We start from the raw sequence: 27,238 nt of genomic DNA, 5'->3' as shown, positions 1-27,238 counted from the left end.
GTTCTGGGAAAAGTTTAACACCTGGCTCTCCAAAAATAAAAAATAGAAAAAAAGTACTTTGGAGCACACTTCAGTCAATAGTATTAACACTTTGTCCTCCCCCTTCTAAAATCTAGACAATGAGCAAAACAACAAATCAAGTCCTGATATGTAACATATACTAATTTCTGAGGTGTAAATCCTCCCTGAAAATGTAGGCTTTCAGCCACGACAGTGGCTGTGGCACTCGCCTGCCCAAGAGTCTTCCATCATTTTCTCATTTCTCCCCTGAGTGCCTAGCTCTGGGCTTGTCACAAGTGGGCATTCTGATGAATGTTTTCTGAATCCAACTCAACCCTATCATTGCCCCACTTGACCATGCTTGACAGTCCTCTGCATAAAGATTCACAGCAAACAATTATCTAAGGGCAGAATAAGGCTCTGGTCTGGTCCCTGAAGTCTACCAAGCTCCTACATTAACTTTACAACAGCCTTGTGTACAACTCACCCACATCTAAAGTCACAGAAATTAGGTGATTTTCCCAGGATCTAGCAGCAGGTTGGTATTGGAGGCAGGATGTGAACCTATCTCTTTTAGAATGTTGAATACAGGACCCTACTCATTAGCAAGACCATCTTTTCCCTTAAAACACTTAAAATATAATTCAGACCCTCCCACATATTTGCATTTTAATATAAACCTCTTCTCTGAGATTGTCCCTCAGCCTAGAAGCACTTTTTCAGAAGACATTTTGCAGCTAAGAAGGGGCCATCAATGGTTACAGGTCAGTCAAGAATCTTTATTGATCAATGACTACAGAAACCACCTGCCAGTAGCCAGAAAACTGAAATGGTGCCAAGGAACTTTCAGGAAGAGGGGGACAAGGCGTGTTTGTAATGGTCTAAAGAAATGGCTCTGGTGGACCATTTTGGGGCATTCAATGTTTCATGGGATTTCCAGAAGCCAAGACTCTCATACAATCTTCTTGCTGGATAGTTCAAGCTGGTAGTGGACAGGACAATACCACTGTACCCCTTGTCCTGGGCAAAATGGAGCACAGTCTGAGTCAAGTTCTTGACAATGCCCTGGCCCCTGAGGTCCCATCTCACAGATAAGTGTAGCAACTCCAGATGTTTCTGTCTTCCTGGAACCTCTTGTGCTGGGTGGGCACATAGCAAGCCCACCACCTGACCCTCTGACTCTGCCACCCAGAAACAGGATCCTCTGTCATTGAGGTAGGATGCTTTGATGTCTCACATATCAGTGTGCAGAATGTGGTCTATGTAATATGAAAAAGGGTACCTAGCAGCCAGCCACAGGATAGCCAAAAGCCCCAAGAGGTCCAGAAGAGACAAGAAGAGGGATCCAGAACCAAGAAACATGGCCCCAGAGCCTCCTAGCAGGAGCAGGAAGCTTCTGGGCTGTTTCAGCTGATGCCAAAAGTTGTCAACACTTTGCTGCAGCAGCCCCTCCATGAATATGGCCCTCTCCACATGCCAGTCTTGGTCCTGGTATCTCCTGATTTGGCAGGGAGCCATGGATGCTGCTTCTTCTGTGTCCTAGGGACCCTGTGGATGAAATGCAAGTGAGCCTCTGCCTTCTCTATTCCCCTAGTTCCCTCTTGCCTGCCTTGATCCCTCCATCTTTCCTCCCAAAGCCCACCTTGGCCTCTGAAACCCAGACAGGACACTGCCTGATGGGAGGGCAAAGGAGCTCCAATTCAGCACTTGGTTATTCCAGATGTGCCTGCTGCCCTTCAGAGACATGCCACCCAGGGATGTTCAAGGGGGCACACATAGCTGGAGACAGGAAGGAAGAAATAACATGGTCCTCTCAGACCCATCCAGAACCAAAGCTTCCAATGGGAGTAGAATGCCAACCCACCCAGTCCCTAGGCTCCAAGGCAGAGGATTTCCCCAGAGAGGGTGCTCGTTTTCTCCCCTTACCTGTTCTCCAAACTGTTCAGTTGTTGCTCAAGGAAGTTGGTTATTTGCACCAGTCTACAGTGCACTCTAACTCGTCATCCTCTCTGGCCATTCCCCAAGGTCTCCATGGGAATTCTCCAAGAAGGCTGACAAAGGACAATGTCTTTCCTTATGCAAGGAACTGCTGGTGGTAGTGGCACCCTTAACTTTTCACTCCCTCTCTGGGGTTTCTGCCCTACTTTCTTCTCATTAAAGGCTTTTGGAGTCTTTCTTCATAGTTTGTCATTTCAAAAAAGAAAAAACCAAACTATGGTGAGATACTTAAGTATATGTTCATATCTACACATTACAAAACAGCAACCAAAGACATCTCTTTATTATTTCATTTATAAATTGATTTTAAATTTTTAATATTATAAGGGATCATAGGGCAGCCAAGTGGTGCAGTCCTGGAGTCAGGAAGACAGTTCAAATCTGGCCTCAGACACTTACTAGCCATGTGACCCTGGCCAACTCTGCTTCAGTTTCCTCATCTGTAAAATGATATGGAGAAGAAAATGGCAAACCACTCTAGTATCTTTGCCAAGAAAACCCTGAATGGGGTCACAAAGAGTTGGACACTCTTGAAAATGACTTGGCAAATAAATGATTGTGAATCTCTATTTTTATTTTATTCTCAGTGGCAACATGAGCTAATGAGTAGGGTCCTGTTTTTGGAATCAAGGAGTTGGCCCAGGGCCTTTACCCACTATTTCCAACATGAGTTTCCCTCAAAAGTTTATTGTAAACAGTTGGCTACTTCCACCAGGAGAAGTGGAACAGACAAGCATCCATCTATTAAGTTCCACCTGTGAGCAGAGTATCATCTAGGCAAGAGGGAGAAGGCACCGTTTGGGTCAAATATCCTCCCTGCTCTCACAAACTCCTATCTCCGTGCTTCAGGGGACCTGCATGACTTCCTCGGTTGAATGCATAATATTACATGGGGAGAGAAGCAGAATGGTTAATTGAAAGACATAGCAATAAGGAGGAGGAATAAACCACAATCTTGGCCTTCGATGATACTGTCAGTGATGTAGGTTGTGCAAGTCCAGAGGAATGGAGCTGATTCTCTAATGCCCATGAGAGCTTCCAATATGCTTCTAAGGAGTCAACCCTAGAGCCTCAGGTAAGTCAGAAGGACTGGATAGATCCCTGAGGCAGTCAGGATCTCTAGGGATGAAGTTGTCACTCTCTGTGGCTCCTAAGTGTTTTCCTCTACCAGAGGGGATGATGATCCTAGAGTGGTATCTTCTAAATCTTTGGGATTGTATAGGTCTCTGTTGCATAGGTCTAGTGGTGAGTCAGTTATCTAACCACGTCTACTTCCATTGCCTTCCCAACTTTAGCCTGATATTAAAATGATATTAAAATCTGGAATACTGTCTCGGTTCCTGGTGAAAGCAGAGACCCACTGGAGAGAGGAGAGAAGTTTTATGTGTTCATGGGCTCAGGTATGAGTCCTTTCTGTTTGGTATTTTCTATTTGGGATAAATAAAATCTTTTCTCTCTTGGGTTTATTTTTAGCACAAATATTCACTGCTGTTTGTCCTTCGTTTTTGAAGAGTATCTTGATGTCAGGGAGGTGATGCTATGACTTGCAAGTGAATTGGATTTAAGTGAGGGAGGACTATGCAAAGTCACCAGCCTCACTTTCTCCTCCAGAGCCATCTGGGTCTAGTGGCTAGATATAGATATGGAAGCTAACAGTAGTGTGCTGGTAAATGTTTAACAACTGGCTTTATGGGGGAGGGTACCTTTTTGGTTTAGTCTGCATCATTAAAATTTTCTCCATCACTCTAATGTCCTGATTTGTAGTCTTTGATGGTTTCTGAGGTGTAAATATTCACACTGAAAATTTAATAACCAGCTGGCAGGAGACATAGGAGCTGCTTTCAGCATACCCCTGAAGCTAAGGCAGTTTTTATTTTACTTCATTTTATTTTACCTTTTCTGCAGAAACCTAGATATAAGAAAAATGTGGATGTTCCCAGGGGAAAAAGGAGGATGAAGTAAGGGAAATGATTTGTGAGAACCCCTTGCCCTCTCCCTTCCCCCAGATACACACACACACACACACACACACTGAATTTCGCCTTCTCTGTGTGAACAAGAAGTATTTGATTCTGGGCCAAAAGTCGTTTCTCAGGGATTATTCTAGGTTTATTTTCCCTATGCAAAGTATTTGATGTATGCAAAACAATGTACTACATAGGATTTGAGTGTGGAGGTTACCAAGAGAGGTTCTCAGGACAGGCTTCTAGTAGGAAGTAGTGGTTAAACTAGACTTTGAAGAATGAAAATTTAAAAGTCAAAAAGGAAAAGGGAAGAATGAGGAACACTATGGGCAAAGGTGTGGAGATGGGGAAAAGCTGACCACTGAGGATACGGAAGGTAGTCCAGTTGGGGAGCAGAAAAAAAAATAGAGGAGTAAAGGGAAATGAGGCTGTATAGACAGAAAAGGGCTTCCAATGCTAGGCAGAGGAGTATGACTTTACTGAGGAGACAATAAGGAGACACTGAATGTATTGGTCTGAGGAGTCAAGTCAATCAGTCAACAAACGCTCATTAAGTACTTCCTATGTGCCCAGTACTGTGCCAAAACTGGGAGTACAAACGCAAGCAAAAAGAGAGCCCATGAGACGATTCTGGGGAGAGGACAGAGTAGGTCAGAAAATTCCAAGCTCTCCATATTCCCTCCCAAACAAGACAGAATAACTCCTCACCATGAATGTAAAGTGGTAAAAACAAGCTAGAGTTGGGGCAGAACAGGGTCCTCCTGGGACAACTGGAGAAAAGCAAAAGAAAATCCTGGAACAGATGTTTGTTCCCTGTGCAGTGTAAACACTTCCAGGCCAGGCTAGTTCCATGGAAACAGCAAGCTGGAGCCCTGCAGCAAGCTAGATTGGGAGATAGCCTCAGCCCCAGCCCCAGGAATTTTCACATCCTGGACACTATGAGGAATCTGGTATCTGAGCAGCAGAAGATTGAGGGAACCTCTCTGCTAAGGTACACTAGGCCCAGCTGTGCTGCAGAGACATGGCCCTGGGTGGGAAGGAACTAGCAGAGGCATAGTGAGTGCAGAAGCAGTGGGGCAGGGCCAATGCTGGCTGTGGACATTAACAGGATGGTGGAGTTCTTGGTTTCTGTTCCAGGCCAGAGGGAAAACTGAAGAAGGACCTGAAGCCAGAGACATCATCCCCAACACCCCAGGGATAGAGGTGATTAAATAACAACCTCCTATAAATTTTAAAAAGTAATGAGCAGGCAAAGTAGAAAGAATTCAACTAGAGAAAGTTACTATAGGAAAAGAGAAGACCACGGTTCATCATCAGAGGAAGATACTGAAGTAAAAAAAGCCTCTCCTACCCGAGAAAAATGCCAAATGGTCACCAGCCCAAAAAAGAATGCATAGAAGAATTTTTAAAAGACTTTAAAAATCAAATGAGAGAGACTAAAGAAAAAATTTTTAAAAAGAACCAGAAGATTATGAAAAAAAGTCAACTAACTGGAAAAGGAGATCCAGAATCTTAAGGAAGAAAATGACTCCTTAAAAATTAGAATTGGTGAGGGGAAGTCAGTGAAGATATAAAAGACCAAGAAACACACAGGACAATTCTATGAAACTTAAAAAAAAACAGTACCTATACTCACAAATTATTTTCAAAAATTGAGAAATGTCACAAATGAATCCTTTTTTGATGTATATCCTTAGTCCTTTTTATGCTTCTCTTGATTCTTGTCTTGGAAAGTCAAATTTTCTATACAGATCTGGTGTTTTCCTCAATATGAACAATTCAAAGTCCTCTATATCAATGAATGACCATTTATTCCCATGAAGTATTATACTCAGATTTGCTGGGTAGATGACTCTTGGTTTCAATCCCAGTTCCTTTGACCTCTGGAATATCCCATTCCAAGCCCTTCAATCTGTTAATGTTGAAGCTGCCAGATCCTGTGTTATCCTGATTGTATTTCCACAATACTCAAATTGTTTCTTTCTAGCTGCTTGCAGTATTTTCTCCTTGATCTGAGAACTCTGAAATTTGACCACAATATTCCTAGGAATTTCTCTGTTTGGGTCTCTTTAAGGAGATGATCAGTGGATTCTTTCAATATTTATTTTGCCCTCTGGTTCTAGAATCTCAGGGCAGTTTTCCTTGATAATTTCATGGAAGATAATGTCTAGGCTCTTTTTTTTTATCATGGCTTTCAGGTAGTCCCATAATTTTTAAATTGTTTTTTCTGCATCTATTTTCCAGGTCAGTTGTTTTTCCAAAGAGATGTTTCACACTATCTTCTATTTTCTCAAACTTCTGGTTTTGTTTTTTATCTGCTTGTTTTATCTCATCGTCATTCATTTCCCTGAACTCAATTCTCTCTTTCAACGAATTATTTTGTTAAGTGAGCTTTTGAACCTTCTCCTCTATTTGGCTAATTCTGCTTTTTAAAGCCTCCTTCTCCTCACTGGCTTTTGAACCTCTTTTTTGCAATTGAGTTAGCCTCTTTTTAAAGCTGTTATTTTCCTCAGCATTTTTTTTGGTTCTCCTTTAGTAAGCTGCTAACATGTTTTTCAAGCTCTTCTATTAACTAAGCCCAGTTTAAGTTCCCTTTGGAGGCCCTGAAGGCAGGGGCCTTGACTTCCTCTGACATTATGCCTTGTTCTTCCTCATCTGAAAGGATGGGGAGGAGACACCTGTTCACCAAAAAAGTAACCTTCTATGGTCTTATTTTTTTTTCTCTTTTTTGGGCATTTTCCCAGCCAGTTACTTGACTTCTGAGTTTCCTCTCCACAACCACTCCACCTCCAATTCTGCCAAACTAGCACTGGGGGTTGAGATTCAGATGAACTGCTACAAACCCTCAGGGGCTTTAGGCTAGGGAGAGGCCACTTTTCAGTGTGAGAGTAAGATCAACTGCTCAGGTGGGGACAGGGCTTCCACACAGGGCTCAGATCCCTCAAGGGTTTTACGATGAGACCTTCAACAATGGATGCGAGCTGCTGCCTGTCTTGGGAGACCCCTTCTACTGTTGCCTCCACAGCTGCCACCTGAGCAGGCCCTAGTTATGGGGACACCCCGCTCCCCTCTCCACCAACTGAAAAGACCCTCTCACTGACCTTTAGTGCCTGTGAGTTGAGGGATCTGTGCTGCCACTGGAGATTCTGTCCCTGAAGCCTGCTCTGATCTGCTCCTCTCAGTGCCTTGTGGCCAAGGCTGAGGTGGGCTCTGCTCCTTCTCCTGTGCAACAGACCTTTCCTGTCAGTCTTTCATGGTGGGCTAGAAATCTCCTCCACTCCATTGTTCTGTGGCTTCTGCTGCTCTAGAGTTTGTGGAGAATTCTTCTTTACAGGTATTTTATGGGCTGTGGGGTAAGAGTTAGTTTATGTGCATCTTTCTACTCTACCATCTTGGCTCCACCTCCCCCCCCCCCACTTTTTAATTATTCTAATAAATTAATAATAAATTTTACTCCTGATCTTTATTTTCTATTTGTGTGTATGTTATTTCCTATCCCTCTTGACTACTCTTCTTTGCTTCTACCCACTACCTTGTCCTCTTATTACTTAACCTACCCCACCACTGACATCTCAAGAATCCCTCCCTTATCCTCTCACCTGTACCCTTTCCCCTTGTCCTCTTATTTCTATCTTAACTTAGAAGACTTTTATAGCTATCAGAATATATATGTTCTTCCCTCTTTATCCCATTCCTGTTCATCTAGACACCCTTCTGTACCCTGCCCCTTATCCTATTCCCTCACTCTCTTCTCCCCACTTACTATACCCTTAATCTTTTATTTCTTTCTGAATTTAGAATGCTTTTATACCTGCATATATATGTGTGTGTATATATATATATATGACTTTAGAATTTTTAAAAATGTTTTAAAAGACAGTTCCTTCACTCAAGTAGCTTGCATTCTAATGGATAAAGGTAGCACATACAATTTAGCTGAAAAACAAGAAGTGGTGGGGAATATATCTTTACAAGGCATGGTCCAGAGTGTCAGAAGTTTCTGGAAGAAATTTATGAATAGGAAAAGGAGGCCTTAAGGGTATGTGTGTGGGGAGAGAATCATCTTTACAGAGGAAGAGGAACAAAAGAACCCCTATTTTCGGGGTGGGGGGTAATATAAAAGACTAAAGGAGGAAAATATAAACCTAATTCTCATAACTTTAAATGGAAATGGATTAAATGATCCAGTAAAATAAAAAGGACAGATAGTAACAAGAGACTTTAATGTCCCTCTCTCAGTTTTGGACAAATCCAATAGAAACAGAAACAAATGAGAAAATGTAAAATTGGACAAATTGCTGGAGAAATTAGAGCTAAAAGATTGTAATGGTATCTTCTAAGCAGGATTACCAAAGAATACATACATATATGTGTATATACCAGAAACACATGAAATTTTACAATAATAGATCAAGTATTAAGGAACAAAGATATAGCAAATAAATGTAAAAAGGCAAAAGTATTTTAAAATATATACTTTTTAGATCATGACTTAACAAAAATAGAGTTCATTTTGGTGAGAATAAGCAAAAGACAGTTTTAAACAATGGAGTTTAAACAAATGGAATTTAAATAAATCCTAAATAATGAGTGAGCTAAAGAACAAATCATTGACATAATCAATAGTTATGTAAAGCAAATTGATAATAATGAAACAACTTGCCAAAATTTCTGAGATGTAGAAAAAGCAATTTTCAGGGTGAAGGAGGGTCTATACTACTAAAATATGCATTAAAAAATTAAAAAAGAGGATAGGTCCTTTTAAAAGCCAACAAATAAACAAACATAAAGTAAGAACAAAAGAAGAGACATTTGAGGGAAATTAGGGGATTGAAAAGAAAGTGGTTAATTGTGGGAATTGAGTGAACCTCAGTGACTTCATCTTGTGACTCAGTTCTGGAATTAGCTCAGTTTCCTCTCTATTTAATTATGGTTCTTGTTGAAACATCGTCTTTTGAGAAAATTGTACTCAATTGTGGTAATTGGGGGGAAAAAACCTTATTGTGTTGTTTGCATGGTTAGGAAACTGGACTACCTCTATCTGCTGTTAAGAAACTGAGGACCTAAGTCATACAGACCAGAATCCCAGTCAACTTCAAAGACTGATGCAAGGAGTTTCCTCACAATTGTATATCTCAAGCAGCTCATATGTCTTATCTGAAAACTGGTCCCATACTGGTCAATTAGTTATTGTTTCCTTGTTCCTTTGATTGCTTACAGACACTTTGGAAAATGGGACACCTCCTTTTCTGATTTCAGACAACTACACCTGTACACCCTCACCCTTCCAAAGTTTAAAGTTCTTAATCTTTCCTCCAAATAGAAATAAGATTACCTAATGTTGTATTATTTCCTTCTAACTAATTGATTAATTGTATTTAAGTACAAAAATATGTCTCCTCTTGTATTATGGGTCCAGGCCCAACTTGAAAAGGTCTGGTTCTGGTTTGTTGGGCAATTGACATGTATTGCTTAACAAATCTGTATGGTTGGAAGATAGAACCTTTGTTTCCTCAGTCATTTCATCTTCCACCTGCCACATATTAAAAGTTAGAGGAGAAAATAAAGAAACTGAAAACCATAAAACTAGAGAAACAATAAATAAAACTAAAACCTGGGTCTTTAAAAAGACTAACAAATTTTATAAAAACCTAGCCAAACTGATTTTTTAAAAAGAGGGCAGAAAATCAAATCAACAACATGACAAAACCAGAAGAAATAAAAAAGAATCATCAGAACCTGCTATTCCCAGGTATATGCTAACAAACTGCAAACACAAAGGAAATAGAAGAATCACTTCAAAAATACAAAATATGAAAAACTATCAGATCTTAATTAACCCAATCTCAGAAAAGGAAACTGAACTAGCAATACACTATAAGAAAAAACAAACAAACTCCTAGACCTGATAGAGTCAGAGGAGAATTCTAGTAAACTTTTAAATGGCAATTAGTACAAAAACTACACAAATTATTGTCAAAATGGAGAAACGCTTTTCCAGATTCCTCTTATTAGACAAACACAGTGGTAATCACCAAACTAGAGAAAAATAATGCTCAGAAGAACTATAGACCAGTGGTAATGGGTGTGATGACAAATGTTTAACAACTGACTCTTCAAAAGAACCACTTTTATGTTTTGCCTGCTTTGGTAACACTTTGTCCATCACTTTCTTTAGTTTAGGTGATCAACAAAACAATGAATTGATCTCTGATCTGTAGTATTTGCCTATTTCTGAGGTGTAAATGCTTGCATTTTTTTTTAAATATCCATCATTACTTTATTACTATGACAAGAGTGTTATAATGTAAACTTCCTCTTGGAGACACATTCTCCGGTTTATTTTGCATTTGGCCAAGACATCAATGTCATTTGAAAGGACCTGGTCCCTGATTTAGTTCTGTCTCTGTATTAAAAAAAATCACTGACTAGACATTTACGTTTTGTCCATCTACGTGGTTCCCAATCAGCTGAATGGAAAAGCTTCTCCTAGAGATCCATCTGTTGATATCCAGTGAAAGCTTCTGAGTCCTTGTTAGCTGGTGAAACATTAATTGGCACTTAATTACTAGGAAAGAGGCCAGGCTCAAATTACAGATACAAGACCTATGCACCCTAACTGGCCATTCTCAGTAAAGGTTGAGAACTGATGGGCAATGGGACATGTATGATGGCTGTGCTTACTAAGGCCTGATGATTCTAATGACTTTAACAACTGGCACTACAATTCTTCCCTCTACCCAGTGTGTAAAAAATAATTTAATCTCTAGAGAAAATTTTCTCCAAATCTGGGAAAAATTTTGTGATAATAACTTTCCTGTGGGATGTTCCCCAGTGATTCCTTTGCTAGGCTTTGGTTTCTAGCTCACAATCATCTTATTCACTTTTCAACTGACACCCACAGACACTCAGCTGTCACCAGTATATGTTTTATTTTAATTTTAATTTTTTATTTTAAATTTATGGAATAAAACAAGCATGTCCATAGCATAAAAAAGATTATTACACATGAAACTGCTTTCATTTTCACCTCACACTAATTTAATAATTGGCTCTCTAAGACAGCTCTAGCAACATCCCTGTCAATATCATTAATGAATTGAAAATTTGGATATTTAATCCCATGAAACAGATTACAACAATATATGGAAAGGGCTTTGCAAAACTTAAGCTATCTCAATGCTAACCATTAATATTTTTATTCTAATTCTGCCTATTCCTTTTTCTTTCTATTTTCCCTCAGACCCACTGGGAGGAAGGTTATGGGGAAAATGACAAAAAAAAAATCCAGGCTTCTATGTTATTAAAACTATTGTTTGAAGTTTTTTATGTTAATAAGTGAAAAGACCTTTAACAGGTGAAACTGTCAAATACCCATGGAAAATGGGAACCCATGGTACTTGGTGAAAGAGAAAGAAATTTTGTGCTGTGGGTAATTTTTGAGCATATGTCAGACCACAGCTTTAAAAAAATTCATTGAACCTAGAAACCAGATTAATTACTGGCTATCTAGGAAGGATAGAGCTATGAGGGCTAGGAGCATAGTTAGCTCATAGGTAACTCTAGCACCATCTGGTAGCTGAACAATATACTACATACTCTCAGCAGGTAAAATAGTTGACAGCCCTCTGTCTCCCAAATAGTAGAAAGTGAGGAGGAAAGCTGGGGACAATGGAAGTTGTCACTAAGAACATCTGTAGCTACCATAGTGAATTACATAGCTCTCATTTAAAAGGCATTTTGAGTATGTTGGAATATGCCATCTATTCCATTGCGGGTCACTTTCAAAGCCAACACTGCAATGCTATGCTTAAATGTCCAAAAAAATTATGAATTGGGGAGCGTAACTGACATATTTAACTCTTAAGCCTTACAGACACTTTCTATGTCTAACCATGGAAACAGATAATTCAAGAAAGGAGAAAGAACAAAAACCTACAGGTATCAGGAAAGGCTTCCTGTAGGAAGTAGCCCATGAGAGGGGCTTGAAATTAAGTTGGTAGAGAAAAGATTCCGAGAAAATGGTGGAGAAGGTCAGAAAATTCCAAACTCCAGATTTCCCCCACAAACGACAAATTAGTGCCTCAAGGTTAATGGAGAGCAGTAAAAATAAATAAGGTACACATCAAAGACTAATTACAAGGGACTCAATAAGAATAGACTGCTTAAGATTGTTAATAGTAATTGGGTAATGCAAAAGAAAGATTGGGGTAGAGTTGAGTGTGATGTGATTCTAAAAAGTAAAACCACTTAGGAAAAGGCAAAATGAGTAATTATCTGTAAAAATGAGTTATGAAAGGAAGAACTGACAGAGGAATTAGTTGGGGGAGGAGGACTGATAGCTCTGGAACCCTACTCTCATTGGGAATGGGTTAAAGAGGGAATCATACATGTATATATGTAGAAGGATGTAAAAGTCTTCTAAATTCAGGATGAAATAAAAGGCTAAGGGGACAGGGATGGGGAAGAGGATAATGGAGGGATTTTTAGAAGGAATCCTACTCACTTCAGATCTAGGTTAAAGAGAGAACAATGTATACATTTAGAAGGAAATAAAAGTGTTGTGAATTTATAAAGAAATAATAAGGTGAGGGAATAGGATAACGGGGGTAGAGAAGGATGTCTAGATTAACAGGAATGAAATAAAGAGGGAATGACATATTTGGAAAGCAATAAAGATTTTCTTAATTCAGATAGAAACAAGAGGGTAAAGAGAAAGAAGGGGAGAAGATAAGAGAGGGATCTTTGGGGGGTAGATATCTGTGTATATGTATGTATTTGTAAGTATACATAGGTATGTGTATATATATGAATGTATGTTTGTGTAGACACATGTGTGTGTATCTGTGCTTAATTGTAGAAAGCAAAAAGTGTACAGCAGAGAACAAAAGAACACTTACAAAGAAGCAAAGACAGACAGACATGAACACAATGTGAAGTATTTATTATATAAACTTTCTTGAAAAGGAAATTTATTGCTATATATTTTGAATATACCCTTATGTTCTGGTGTACACATAACTGCTTTTTTCTTTTCTTATTTTGTATTTAAGTTTATAATATGTTTCTTTTTCATGTTTGTAGTATATGCCACCTTTAGTATTTAAGTTTAAAATAAATGAAAAAATTGAAAAATCCCCAAGTTCTCAAATCTTCAACTAAAAATGTCTAGATGAGTGAATTGAATGTCAGAAGTGAACTATGTGGTGTTGTCTATACTTCTTTGCCTGTTCACACAAGGAATATGTGATGGGGCTAAGAAAACCGGACCCCAAGTATCTTAGAACTCTTGGGTTTGAGGTTGCTTATGTACTGTCTAGAAAGTGGTTGGGTGTAGGAGAGACTATGGACATACAACTAACTGATCATTATTTCACGACATATTTGTTACTTTTTAAAAATTCTATGTGAAGAATAAAATACTGTATTCGGTCAAAAAAAAAAATATAGTCAGGAATTCTAAGAGGCAAAGAAGAGGCTAGAATGCATTCCAGGCTTGAGAGTACAAGACAGTTTGTGCTAAGACATTTGGAATACCAAGCCTGAGGCATAGCAAGTCAACTAGTTTTAGCTTCCAAAGCCCTTGCCTCCTGCTCCCAACCTATCTTCCCAGACTTATTGGACATGACGCCCCCTCTGGCACTCTGACTTCTGCCTATATTGGCCTTCCCTCTGTTCCTCACTCATGACACTCCTTGTCCTATCTTTATGCTTTTTCACTGGCTGACCATGATGCCTACAATTCATTTCCTCCTGAATTCTCCCTTTCCTTCCCATTCCTCCAATCCCTCCCCTTGCCACCTCCTTCATTCTTCTACAGACCCTTCCTAGTTGAGGGACTACAGGCATTATGCTTATCTTTGCACTGGCTGTCCACCATGCCTGAAACCTCTCCCTCCTCACCTCCAATTTCTAGCTCCCCTGGCTTCCTTCAGTACTCAAGTTAAAGTCCCCTTCTGCAGGAGCCCTTTCCCTATGCTACTCAGTTGCCACCAATGCCTACCCTTCTGAAGGTATTTTCCGTCTCCTTTTCATATATCTTTTTTTTAACCTATTTATCTCTGATGAAACTAATTACCTGCATGCTGTTTCCCCCATTAGAATGTGAACTCCTAGAAGGCAGGGGCCACATTTTTTGTGTGTATTTCATCTTTGTGTCCCCAGCATTTGACACTGTGCTAGTCACACATGCCAAGTATTTAGCAAATGCATGTTTGACTGAGTGCTACCAATTTGTTTTGGTTTGTCAGTCTTTGTCTTGGTTTCTGATACTGAAAAAAAAGGTAGCATTTATATATCATTTTAATGTTTACAAATAGTCTATCCTCACACCAATTTGAGGAGTTGGGCATTGTTATTATTGCTATTTTATAGTGGAGGAAACTGAGGCAGGAAGCTGTTAAGTGACTTTTCCTGGGTCCCATAGCTAAAGGCTGAGACTGGATTTAGACTCAGGTCTTCCTGATTCGAAATTTAGCACTCTATCCACTGAGTCGGCTGACCCAAGTACTGGGGAGTTAAGTTTCCAACAGCCTAGAAGTCCAGGCAGAGTCTAAGAAGATCTGATTTCAGTAAGTATTCAAGAAAGCTTTTAAATTTTGGTTAAAAAAAACTTCACAAGTATGAGATGGAAAAACAAAAGTCCATCTGAAAAAGGTCAGAGGAGGGGGGATGGGTAGGTGGAATGAAAGCTCATTATGAGTCAATAGCATGATGTGTCCGCCAAAAAAGCTAATTGGATTTCAGGCTGCACATAGTTCCAGGACTGGGGAAGTAATGAGCCCACTGTATTTACTCTAACCTGGTCAGAGCGCATCTGAAATATTTTGTTTAGTTGGAGGCATCGTATTTTAAGAAATATCTCACCAGGATGGTGAAAAGCCCTGAGATCATGTCATATGGACCTTGGTAGAAGGAAATAGGGATATCTATCTTAGAGGTCCTCCAACTTCCATCTGCAGCCCTGTTTGATTTCAGCTCCATGGAACAAGATTCCCTCCCTCCTTGGTACCCTCTGGGGTCATAGACCCCCAACCCCTTCCTGCCTCATTTTCTGTGTTGTCTCCCCTTTTAAAATTTTTTTGTTTTATTTTTAATTTATGGAATGAAACAAGCATTTCGTAACATAGTATTATATAAAAGACACTTGGACATGAAACTGCAAATCTACTATGCACAACTGGTCCTTCCTTTCAAATAAGCAATGAAATAAGCATGTAAATTTCTTTTTTCTGTTTTTTTTTCTCCCTCCACCCCAGAGATGGTTACCATTAGATTCAAATAGGTAAATATATATATATATGTGTGTGTGTGTGTGTGTGTGTGTGTGTGTGTGCATATGTATATATGTAAATCTATATGTACCTGTATATAAATAGATGTGTGTGTGCATGTAAAATTATTCCACATGTACTTCTATTAATCAGCTCTTTCTCTGGATGCAGGCAGTATCTTTTGTCACACGTCCTTTACAGCTAACCTGGGTATCTACAATGGAAAAATAATGTATTTTCTCTAAGTCCTTCTTAAAACAATATATTCTTACTGTATACAGTGTTCTCTTGATTCTGCGCATTTCACCTTCATTACTTCATTACTTTCAAGTCTTTCTGTGTTTTTGTACAATCATAGAGCTCATCGTTTCTTCTAGCACAGCAGGATTCCATCACAATCATATATCCCAGCTTGTTCACCCATTCCCAATTGATGGGCATGCCTACAATTTCCAGTTCTTTGCCATCACACAGAGAGTACACATTCTAGAACAGAGAAGTGTTTTTCCTTTTTCCCTAATCATCTTTGGAAATAGTTCCCTTCTAAATTGTAAGCTCCCTGAAGTCAGGGATTGTCTTTGTCTTTATTAAGTTATCTGCAGGGTTTACATAATTAGCAGTTAATAAAGGTCTATTGAATTAAACTGGTTTAGAGAGGTTGACCAGATAGTGTGTAGGGGAAAATCACAGAGGAGACTAGGCAGCATTAAATGAAATCTTCCTAACAATTACAACGATCCCAAGTGGAATGGGATGCCTTTTAAGCATTTCCCCGCATTGAAAGGCTCTGAGCAGAACCTAGATATCCATTAGTCAGATATATAGTGGGAGGGATTCCTGGTTAGCAGTGGGTTAGCCTGGATGCCAGGAAGGTCCTTTCCAATGCTCAGATACTGTGATTTTACCCATCTTAAATATTTTTGTTTGGGAGAAGGCTTTTTGCCACAAGGAGAGAAAGTCAATGTTTAAGGTGGTTAACAGCCTTTAATGAACACTGATGGTGTACAGAGCACTATTATGGGCCAATCTATAAAGGTTTGCTAAAAGCAAAGATGGTTCAGGAAGCTTTCAGAGTGAAGAAGGGACTGAATATTTGTAGTAGAAAAAAGGGATGCCTATCACTCTCCATTTTAGGGAGTCAAAGGCTTCACGGGCTTTCCAGAAGCCCAGCTGCTCATATATCCTTTGAGCTGGATAATTATAGCAAAGAGTAGTCAGCACCACAGCATCATACCCCTGGTCCTGTGCAAATTGGAGCAGAGTCTGGGTCAGGGATTTAGCAATGCCCAGACCCCGGTACTCTGTTCTCACTGACAAATGTAGCATCTCCAGGCATTTCTGTCCTCTTGAAGCCTGTTGTGCTGGACAGGCACACACCATACCCACCACATGACCCTCTAACTCTGCCACCCAGAAACAAGATCCTCTGTTACTGAGATAGGATTTCCTGATATCCTTCATATCAGTGCGCAAAGCATTGTCCACATACCAGTTGAAGGGATATCTAGTAAGCAGCCACAAGAAAACCAGGAGACCTGGGAGGACCAGGAGGGACAGGAAGAGGGAGCCAGACCCAAGAAACAGGGCCCCTGGGACACTCAGCAGAAGCAGGAAGCTTCTAGGTTGCTTCAGCAGACGGAAGAAGCCAGAAGGAATGTGAGATAGTGTTCCCTTAATGAACATGTCCATCACAGCTTCCTTGTCTTGGTCCTGATATTTCCGGATAGAATAGGGAGCCATGGATTCTTCAGTCTCTGTCTTCTACAGTCGCTATAGAAGAGAAAAGATGGGCACCATTTTTACCAATTTCGCTCAGTCATTCCATCTCCCTCCCCAGAGCTCACTTTCTTTTCCTGAAAGGAGAAAGAAAAACTACTGCCAGAATGGGAGGATTAGAAGGTTGGGGAGGGAAACTGCCCACATTCTGCCCTCTACTAGCCCCAGGACTCCTTGATCCCATTTGGAGTCAGTCCAAGGATTGAAAGAGTAAATACTATAGATATCCAGAAGTGTTGCTCTGAGTCATCCAGAATAGACTCAATGAGATTTAGTCTTTCCTCTCAATCCAGAGCTTCCTGTGGTCCCAAGTCATGAGAACATGACCTAGAGGCAATGTGGTATACCAGAGAGAGTGCTGTATTTGGAGTCAGAGGCCCTGAGTTCAAATCTTGCCTCCTTCACTTCCTACTTGGGTGGCAAGGGGTAAGTCACTTAACCTGTCTGGGTCTTTGTTTCTAATCTGTAAAATGGTGGTGGGGAGAGGATGGTGAGATAGGTATCTTCTGGTTCTAAATCTATTGTCCTATGGAGAGAACTCAGAAGCAGATGGGAATTTTTCCAGAGAAGCTCCCTCTCCTGTCTCCTCACCTGTTGGATTTCCAGATCCCAGACACTTTTGTCTTTTGTAGCTGGCACCTTTGCAACTTGTGCCCTTTTTTTCTCAAGCTGCTGCTACAAGTGTCTGCCTGAGTGCTTCCAAGTCCACAAGATGACAAAAGGTCACTGTCTTTTGTCCTGTTGGATCTGTCTGATTGAGAGCAGAATCATCACTTTTTAACTTCTTCCCTTACAAACTCCCCCAGAACCTGGAGTCTCCCACTTACCTACCTCCCAAAAGCTCAGATAACGAGTGTGGCATTCTACCCAACGCATTTTTGTGAAGGCATCTCAGCCTTCCCATCTCTGGGAGAGTCAAGCTATCACAGATTGGGGGCAGAAGTCAACCTTCACCTCCTCAGCCTCCAGATCCCCCTGTTTCTTGTGCTCTCCCCCTCCCAAGCATTCCCAGCCCTCTGGCTGTGACTTGGACTGACCCAAGGGTATTACTGAATCCTAGAATGAGCATCCTCTGGTCTGTCTTTGGTCTTTTGGATATGGTGTTGTTAGCAGCCAGCATCTAAGTGCAGACTCAAGTCTTCTTTAGGACTGGACACTGATGAATCCTTAGAGAAAGACCTCACCAAAAGTCACAGGTTCTCAAAGACACAGGAGACTTCCAAAGGAACTGGATTTCCCATTGCTACAAGTCTTCAAGTGTAGGCTAAATGGGCAGGTTGTAGAGAGAATTCCTGTACAAATGTGCTTTGAACTAGGTAACCAGTCCTTTCCCTTCTATGCTTCTGAGATCCAATGATTGCTTTTAGACCTTTAACAAACCAGAAGACACTCACCCTTATCTACTGATGACAGGAATGAATGAAAAACTTTTCCTAAGATCCAGCTATTTGCTAAGTAGTAAGCTGAATATTGGGAACAGGAATTCCAAAGTGAGACTGTACCTCCCCTTAGGAGCTTACTTCCTAAGGGGGAAAAACAACACAGACAGGGAAGTAGTGGCCAGGATAGGGAGTGTGGATTGGGGGAATCACTTGAATGTTTAATGGAACAAGAAGGGAGCCAATTAACCTACTCAAGTATTGATGTGATGGGTTTCCAGAGCAAAAGGGCAAAGGTAGGGGGTGGAGTGTTAAGTCTGCAGGACATATAACATGGCACAATGATCTGGACACAGTTTGGCGTCATATCTCACAAAACCAAGGGAAACAATGGAAATTTCAGTATCATGTTTATCTTGAAAATCTCTGAAAAGGTCTTTCAGTCATGCCCTCAGGTAAGCAACGAATGAATGCATCAACGAAAAAGTGTCTATCATGAGTCTATTGTATGCCAAGCACCGTATTGGGCTCTGAGGACAGAAAGCCAAAGTTAGAATCTCTGCCTTCCCAAGAAGCTTATATTCCAATAGAGAAAGACGCATCTGTATATGTGACTGACTGATGTCCAAGAGGACAGCCAATTGGATTGAACTGGGCAGAAAATGCAGAAAAGTCCTGGTCCCAAATGCATCAACAATCCAGGAGGTAGTATAAGACACCATCAGAAGCATACCTTCTCTCCATGATCATAAATGTACCCTCTGAGCCATGAACATACTGCCTTTCCTTGGGAACCTAGCTCCCTGCTGCCCCAGACTCTGAGCCAGCTACTTGCTGGATTATTAAATACACATTAGATTATTATAATAAATATGATTATATGCATTATTATTATTGAAACTATGCCTCTACTTACTTTTTTCTCAATGGAAGTTGTTTCCTTTGCTTCTTTTCCTCATTAAGGCTCATTTAGAGTAGGGCATTCAGCTGCAGCAGCCGTTAGTGCAGCCTTCTCTCCCTCCACATCAGTGGACAGCTCTGCCTTGTGTCTGTGTCGTCTCTCATTGGCCATGCCCTCTCCTCTCCCCCAAGCCCCGCCCCCAGCATGGTCTGTGTAGTTCTTATATTTGGAAACTAATTTGGTGAAGGATGAGAGAGAGAGAAAATAGATCTCTTGTCATTTTTTATCTTAATTTACAAAATTAAATGTTTAAAATGTTTCTTTTAAAAAATTAGTTATTTAAAAAATATTTTACAAGCATTTATTCTGTCTCCTTCTCAACTCCTCCCCCATATATAACAATTCTAAAAAAAATAATAAAACACTCATTATAAATATGAGTAGTCCAGAAGAACAAATTCCTACATTGGATATTTCCAAAACTGTCTGTGTTGTTCTGCATTTTAAATGGAGCAGGAAATAGATCGCATGTTTTATCTTCAGTTCTGAATAATCAAGGTTCATCCTTGTAAGGGTCAGAGTAATCTTTCAGAGTTATTTTTCTTTACAACACTGTTGTCATTTTGCAAATTGTTCCCCTGATTGTGCTCATTCTCCTCTGCAACACTTTATGTATGTTCCTAGTTTCCTCAGAAACTTTCCATTTCACCATTTCATATGGTACAATAATTCAATCGCAATCATGTACCTTAATTTATTTAGCCATTCTCCAAAACAGAGACGTCTCCTTATCTGACCTTGTCTGACCATTAAAAAAGTTGGTCTAAATATTATTGGACATATGCGTCCTTTTCCCTTGGTTTTTGTTTTTGTTTTGGTTTTTGTTTTTTGTTTTTTTGGAATCTCTTTGTGAATGTAGAACTGAGAGTGGTGTTGCTGGGTAGAAGACTAGGGAAGGATGAGTGACTTATGAGGCTTAGTTCCAGACTGCTTTCCAGATTGACTGGACCAATTCAAAGCTTCATGAACAGTGTATTAGAATTCATGTTTTCCCATAGCCCCTCCAACATTTCTCACTTACTTTTTTTCTCACCTTTGCCAATCTGATGGGTGAGAGGGAGAACCTTGGAGTTGCTTTAATTTTCATTTCTCTAAATTCTTAGTGATTTGGAGCATTTTTTCAAATAGTTGTTGATAACTTGAATTTCTTCCTTTGAAAACTGCCTATTCATATTATTTGATCATTTGGCTTTTGGGGAATGAGTCCTAGTCATAAATTTGAATCATTTATTCATACCTCTTGGATATGAGACCTTTATCAGAGAAACATATTGTAAAGATTTTTTTCTAGTTCCCTAGAAACAGCGTTTCTTGTTCAGACTTGCTGGGAAGTTCCCCTGAATGACTCCCTGTGGTGTATCTAAGCATATTCATAGTAACCATTTGGGGAAGGCAAGCATGTTGCCAAAGTTCTCTAAGATAACAAAAATAAAAATAGATATTCAATCCCAGTTGACACTAAATGGCCATAAGTTGCCCCTGGGGCTTCTGTCCTCTTTCTTCTCAGTTGTTAACACACAACAGATACTAGGGGCAGCCCTCCCCCCACATCAAGGAGTATTGAGGGATGTGGGTTTGCAGGAGGTTTTGACTTCAAGCCTTACCAGAATGGCTTCCCTCCCTTAATGTCCATTGCTTTCCTCTTGTCCCACTTGTAGTTTTACCTTGGGACACATGGGAGCCAGCCAGCTAGGGTCTTGTCCAAAGTCCAGGAGTACTGAAGCAGAACCCAGGACGTTATGTCATCCCTGTGATCCTCCCTATAACCTTCACCTGCAAAACCCACAGCAATCTGGTTGCTGACTAGTCACTTTTAATATAGGACATTTGAGCCCCCCAGTTATGGAAAGGATTCTTCTCCAAAACTGGTCCTAGAACTCCCTAACCCTTTGCCCACTCATACTTTGTAAACTTTTACCACTAGCTAGTAACAGACCACAACAGGCCAGAGGATGTTTAGATGGACCATAGTATACTGAATCTGCGGTGGAACAAGGCTTCTATGGGAGCAGGGTTAAATTCCTCTTGGCTTCTGGAACCTGACCTCAAAGGGCTTGTGGGGCCAGAATCAAAGTCAACTGACATCTGCATTGTTCCTATGACTGAAGAGGTTCTTCCTACCAGCTCTCCCTAGATTAAAGAAAAATATACAAATGTGTATGTATTCTAATGTGAAAACCCCTTCTTTCTGATGGCAATGTGAGAAACAGACAATGCCTCAGAAACCAGTAGGGCCAGAGCCCACACAGAGAAGACATACACACGTGGAATAACCCATGTGGCCTGGCCAGTTCACATCTCCAATGCTGCACTGATGACAGTGTCCTATGCTGCCCTCTGCGAGACATTCTGTCTTGGTAATCTTATGGGCATTGTGTCATTTCAGTTGAGCATCACATGGTCTCTTCTGGTCATCAAACTTTATCTCCATTGGAAGTTGTCTCTACTGGGCATCTCTGTAGACCTAGATCTCCGATGTGGTACCATCTGCTGAGTATTATTAGCTGCTTTTGGACCTCTCCTCCCATCCAAAGTGGAGTAGTAATTAACATATCTCTCTGACTAAGGAAATTACCATCTCTTATTGAATAACTGAGCCCTCCAGTATGACAGTCAATAAAAACTGTCACAATGCTTCTAATCTATTAAAATTAAATTAAATTGAAATGAAAATGCTAAATTTATTCTTTAGCTTCTCTTGTCTGGTGTTGATTTGAGGTCCATGGACTGAGACAACTGTATGACTAAAGGTTATGAAATTCCTTATAATTCCTGCTATATTCTTGATTATGAACTGTCCTGCAAACTTCTTTGGGGAATTCATCTCCCAAACCATTAGAAAAACTCTGGATAGCCTCAATGAGTAATGCTCATGTCATCCTCAACTTTCTCTTTGAATTTAGGACAAGAAGAGAAGGCCAGGTGAAACACTCAGGTTCTGTATTTCTGCAAATGCTTACCTTGATCTACTAGGAGGGTCATGGGGTAGTTGGATGTTCTAGGGTGAGAAGGTCCCAATTCTAAGATGATATAATAGCTTAGATATAGTTCTAAAGCCCAGAAGTAAGAACCATATCTCATCTCAGGAAGACAGAAACCTAAAAAGTACCAGACGGTACCACCTATGGGTGTTCTAAACTGGCTTTAATCCCCATAAGTTCAGAAAAAGATGACAGACATTTCTCACAATAAAAGATTAGCATGTGCCCTCTGCATGGCTCTAGCTGATGATTCAGATGCTTGACACCAAGAGAGGAGGGGAGGGAAGGGCTAGGAGGAACACAGGGGCTCCCAGGGAGTTCAAGGTCAAGTGTGAAAGAGAAATTCATAAGGCCACCAGGGACTGCTTTTTCTTTATTTCCTTTTTTGTCTTCTTTTGCTTACTTGATATACTACACCAGTGCCTCTGACCAAAGGTGCATTGATTTGTTTTACCAAGCCAAGGGAGGGAACAGAAGTCAGGGTTGGGACTGTGCAAGGAGGCTGAGTTGTGAGTAGATCTAAAGCTGTTAGGTGCCTAGTCACATTCTGTGAGAGCCAAAGGAAGTATGAGTAGAGTTGAAGGGATGGGCTATACCACATGAGGGATCCCCACATCCATAGGCATTCATGGAGGCTACTCGAGGAAAGGATGTAATGAACATGGCCTTTTCAGGGCAACTACATAGACTTCCTCTTTTCCTTTCTGACCATCGGCTTCTTCAACTGTTCTGTCCTCTTGTGTCCTTGCATGGCTTCTTTCTTACTCCTCTTGGATGGACCAGAAGAAACCAGACAAGTTGACCACTTCAGTCTGGGGTTGGTCAAATGCCATGCCATACTCCCCCTGATTTGGAGGTGGTGAAATGGCTGCCAAACATCCAAAGACCTTTCTCCTAAATTGTGAACCTCCAAACTCTCTGGCTGGCAGCTCACTTGATCCAATAGAAACTAGTTGACATTAAAACAGAAAATGACAAAGTGTTTCTGAAAACTCAAGAGAAAACCCACCTACTCTGCCCAGGAAAACCTTCTAGAGACCTCACCAGAAACTTGCCTGGTCCCATTATACTTCTTTAGCACTCTCCATCTCTTTGTCCTTCCTTCCCCAGAGTTACAAGCAACTGGCTACATTCTTCACTTGACCATTACAGAGATTCCTTCCTTCTTTACCCATTTGCTAGAGATACCTCCCTCATTTTGCTTTCCTTTGCATGAGTATCTCTGTCCTTGGTCCTTTCTGTGGTGCTTCCCATGTTGCTTGGGAGGGCTGCCCTTCCATTTCACCTTTCTTGCCTTTTTACTGAGAGGCAAATTGAATTCTGCCTCTACTGTCCTGAAAATATAACCAATAAGCTAGACATCTGAATTTGCTGACAATAGCAACAAAAAGATTAGCAGGTTTAGATAAGAAGAACATTCATTAATGTGGTTAATTTCAGAGTCCAGCTGCCTTCTCCTCACTAAGGGGCAGGGTAAGGGAAATAAGAAAAATAGAGTGGAAAGTGTGTGTGTCCAAAACTAGTGAAACAGTAGGTGTACACTCTGAGTTATTTCCAGGTCACCTAGAAGGGAATTTCAGCCTTGTAACTACAGAGTAGTTATTACATCATTCCTATGGCAAGGGTGGGTAAATGAATGAAGGAAAACATTTATTCACACTTAATTGGTCATAATCCCTGAGTTTAAAAATAGGGATAAAAACACAAAAATAATCCTTTCCCTCAAGGAGCTTATGTTGTACTAGAGGCCCCAAATCACTGCTACTTTCTCTGGCATCTCTCAGGGGATACATAGTTTACAGAGTTAGTAAAGTCTAAAAAATAGTCATTTAAAGTCCTCCTCATCACAAGATTGCTTAATTATCTGACCAGTATGGATCAAAGGTCAACTTATTTTTATCAAGTGCTTTACTATTTACAAAGCAATTTTTCCTAATAGTCCTGTCAAATATGTAGGGTAATTATTATCCTCATTTTATACATAAGGAAATTAAAGCTCAGAGAAATTAATTGATTTGTGTAGTCACAAACATAGTTATTTGAAGAACCAATGTGATAGATTCACTGGGCTTTGACCTAGAAGGGACTTTGAGATTATCTGATCCAGTGGTCATTTTATAGATGAATAAACCAAAAACCAAAAAATTGATTTGCCTCAGATCACACACTCTAGATAATGGCAGCACTTATATATGAACCCAAATTCCCTGACTCCAAATGGCTCCTGAATCTTAAGCTTTATTCTGTGAAGTCTTCTCAGGAGAACAAAGGAAGCTGATCCCTTTACAAATGGAGTGAGTATTACAGGAATTATTATCATTTTACAATTAGGGAAAGTAAGTCTTAACTAAGCTAAGTAATTTGTCCATGGTCACATAGCTAATAATGTCAGAGAAAGTATTTGAACTCAAGTCTGTGGGAATTCTAGAGAACTCCCCATCCAATATTCAAGCCCCTATATGACACTGTTTCCCCTCATTCCGTTTGGGTACTAATCTGGAATAAGTAGAACCCCAAGAATCTTTCAATTTGTCAATCATAAGCAAGAGAGGTAAGAGACCATCCCATAATGGAGAGCTAGCTTCAGAGTCAGGAAGGCTTGGCCTCAACTCTCTTCAACAATGTACAAGCAATTTGATCCACGGCAAATCTCCGAATATATCTCAGTGCCTCAAGCAAGGCTCTAAGACTATATGTTTATATTTCTTTACTTTTTGTTGCATTTTTACTTCTGTGATTTTTAAAAATGGGTACTACTTAAAGATAATGTGTAAAAGTCAAGGCTCTTATAATCCTCAGAAAACAAGAAAAGAACTGGGAAATCTAGCGGCTTCAGGAGTTGTTATTGATTCTTCTCTAGGAATAAGTACATTTCTTGAAGTTGGAAGGACAATGAGACCAATCAGTAATGAAAGCTTCCTTCCAACCATTGCTGTGAAGAAAAACCCTTTTCATGTACAATATAATACAAAGACTAGAGTTTTGAGGACTGGTAAAATTTAACTTTTACTGATGATGTGTGTGTCCATTGTCTTCTTCCCATCTCATTTCACTTTTTCTACAAAGCGTCTCTATTTTGGAAGATGTTGTAACATGTAGTTGGGAAGGTATGAGTTTTCAGTATGGTGCTCTCTGTTCAAAATGTTGTTCTTAAGTTTTCATGGATAAATATTATGATGGATTGACTATGAGCAATGGTTATTTCTAGTATAATCTTCTGTATCCAGTTATCTGCTGAATTCTAAAAGGCTAATTTGAGGTTTCAAGAATAATAGATGAAAAACTAATTGAATATGTCTTAATTTCCCATGCAATTCTCTAAGTATTGTTAATTAATCTGTGAGTCTTCTATTGGTTTATGGAGCTTTTAATTGATCATGACTTTTTAGATATTCAGAAGGAGCTGAATTGTTACCATCCTTGGTGAAACATTGCATAGTTTCTACCAGTTCCTAACCTGTTCTGAATTAATCACTAAGTCTTGCATCTTTAAGGTTATCTTTCTGTAATTACTGGTGACAACAATGTGGTCCTGAATTCTCATCGTAAGTCCCTCTGATTCTACATCCAAATCTGTATGACTCAGGAAACTGACAGTTCTTTTTATGTATATTGTTAACTTAGTTCATGTGCATATCACCCACAGAGTGCCTTTTAATTCCATTTGTGGATCCCAGTCGTTTATATTTGTGTCCCCAGTACCTAGCACAGAGCCAGGCACATAAAAAATGCTTAATAAATGTTTGTTCATTGACTAATAGATTTTCTTGGTTGACTAATAGATTTTCTTGATTCTATCTGCAGATAAACCACTTCAGCTACATTTGACAAATCTATTGGTCTCTACCTTTACTGCATGGTGAAATGACTAAAAGTTTGTCTGCAGATTTTTGCCATGTTCATCATATATTCTGAAACTATCAATCTTCCTCATGGTTTCTGGTGAGGAAAGTTAATTTTTCTACAACTGTCTTAGAATGATGAAGCATGAGTGATGAACCAAGATGGCAGTATACAAGCATGGACCTGCTTGAGCACTCCTCTCAAAGTGCTTAAGATGCCTGTAAAGAGTAACTCTAAATAAAATCAAGAGCAGAAGAAGACACAAGATGACAGAGTGAAACAGATTTCCAGCCCAAGATAATCTGAAAGGCCAAAAGGAAGGGTCTATTGCACTGGACTCAGAGTGATATGCAGCCCAGTGTGGGCCACACCAGCACAGACAAAATTGGGGCAGGCTGTAGGGTGATGAATCAAAGGTAACTGCTGTGATTTCCAGATTTCTCAAGCCATAAATGCAGAAGACAGCTTCAAAGGTCAGTGAGAAAGCTCTTTCACCTGAGTGAGAGGAGATCTTGGTCCAGTTCAAGACTCAGCCCAGTCCCAGGTGGTGGCATCCACTGCCAAAGCAGCTACCACTTCTGGAGTTCTCAGCCTACAGACAGTTGGGGAATTAAGTGGCTGATCTGCATCTACGCCCTGAGTGACACTCCTGAGATGAGGAGAAGTGCTGGCATGGTGGAGCTGGTGGTGGCTATGAAGAGGGAATCATACTTTCAGTTCCAGGGCAGAAAAGAGTGCTCGTGGTTGCTCACAGACCAGAGCACAGGCCAGGAAAGGAGTAAACACCTCTCCTTTGATTATGCCAGTTTGGAGGAACTGAGAACTTATAGGGCCCTAGAGATATCTTGGAGAACAACTGCACAAAACTTCTGAAGTGTGGGGTAGTATATACTCCACTTGACAAAGAACTCAAAATTCAAGTAATTGACTGGGAAAATGTGCCAAAAGGGGGGAAATAAGACTGCAGAAGGTCACTTTTTCAGTGAAAAGGTATTTTCTTCCATCCTTTAGGATGAAGAAGATCAAAGAATATAACCAGAGGAAGACCAAAGCATACAACTGG

The 27,238-nt window shown here is 40.2% G+C and overlaps 1 protein-coding gene and 1 pseudogene across 1 annotated transcript in view; both read right to left on the bottom strand.

The window, feature by feature from the left end:
* Positions 1-809: 809 nt before the first annotated feature.
* LOC140528734 (putative N-acetyltransferase 8B) lies at positions 810-1,546 on the bottom strand (annotated as a pseudogene).
* Positions 1,547-15,755: 14,209 nt separating this feature from the next.
* The window catches only part of LOC140519128 (putative N-acetyltransferase 8B), a 60,891-nt gene continuing 49,408 nt past the window's right edge, over positions 15,756-27,238 (bottom strand). Inside the window, exons 5-6 of the mRNA XM_072631898.1 lie at positions 17,603-17,762; positions 15,756-17,005 (exon numbers count right to left, since the gene is read on the bottom strand). Of these exons, the coding sequence (XP_072487999.1) occupies positions 16,304-16,975 (672 nt within the window). The 5' untranslated portion in view covers positions 16,976-17,005; positions 17,603-17,762 and the 3' untranslated portion in view covers positions 15,756-16,303. The remainder of the gene's footprint in view (positions 17,006-17,602; positions 17,763-27,238) is intronic.

Source organism: Notamacropus eugenii, chromosome 1 (assembly GCF_028372415.1).
Source record: "Notamacropus eugenii isolate mMacEug1 chromosome 1, mMacEug1.pri_v2, whole genome shotgun sequence".
Taxonomy (NCBI): Eukaryota; Metazoa; Chordata; class Mammalia; order Diprotodontia; family Macropodidae; genus Notamacropus; species Notamacropus eugenii.
Note: the sequence above shows the minus strand (reverse complement) of the source record. Positions and strands in the feature narration are given on the sequence as shown.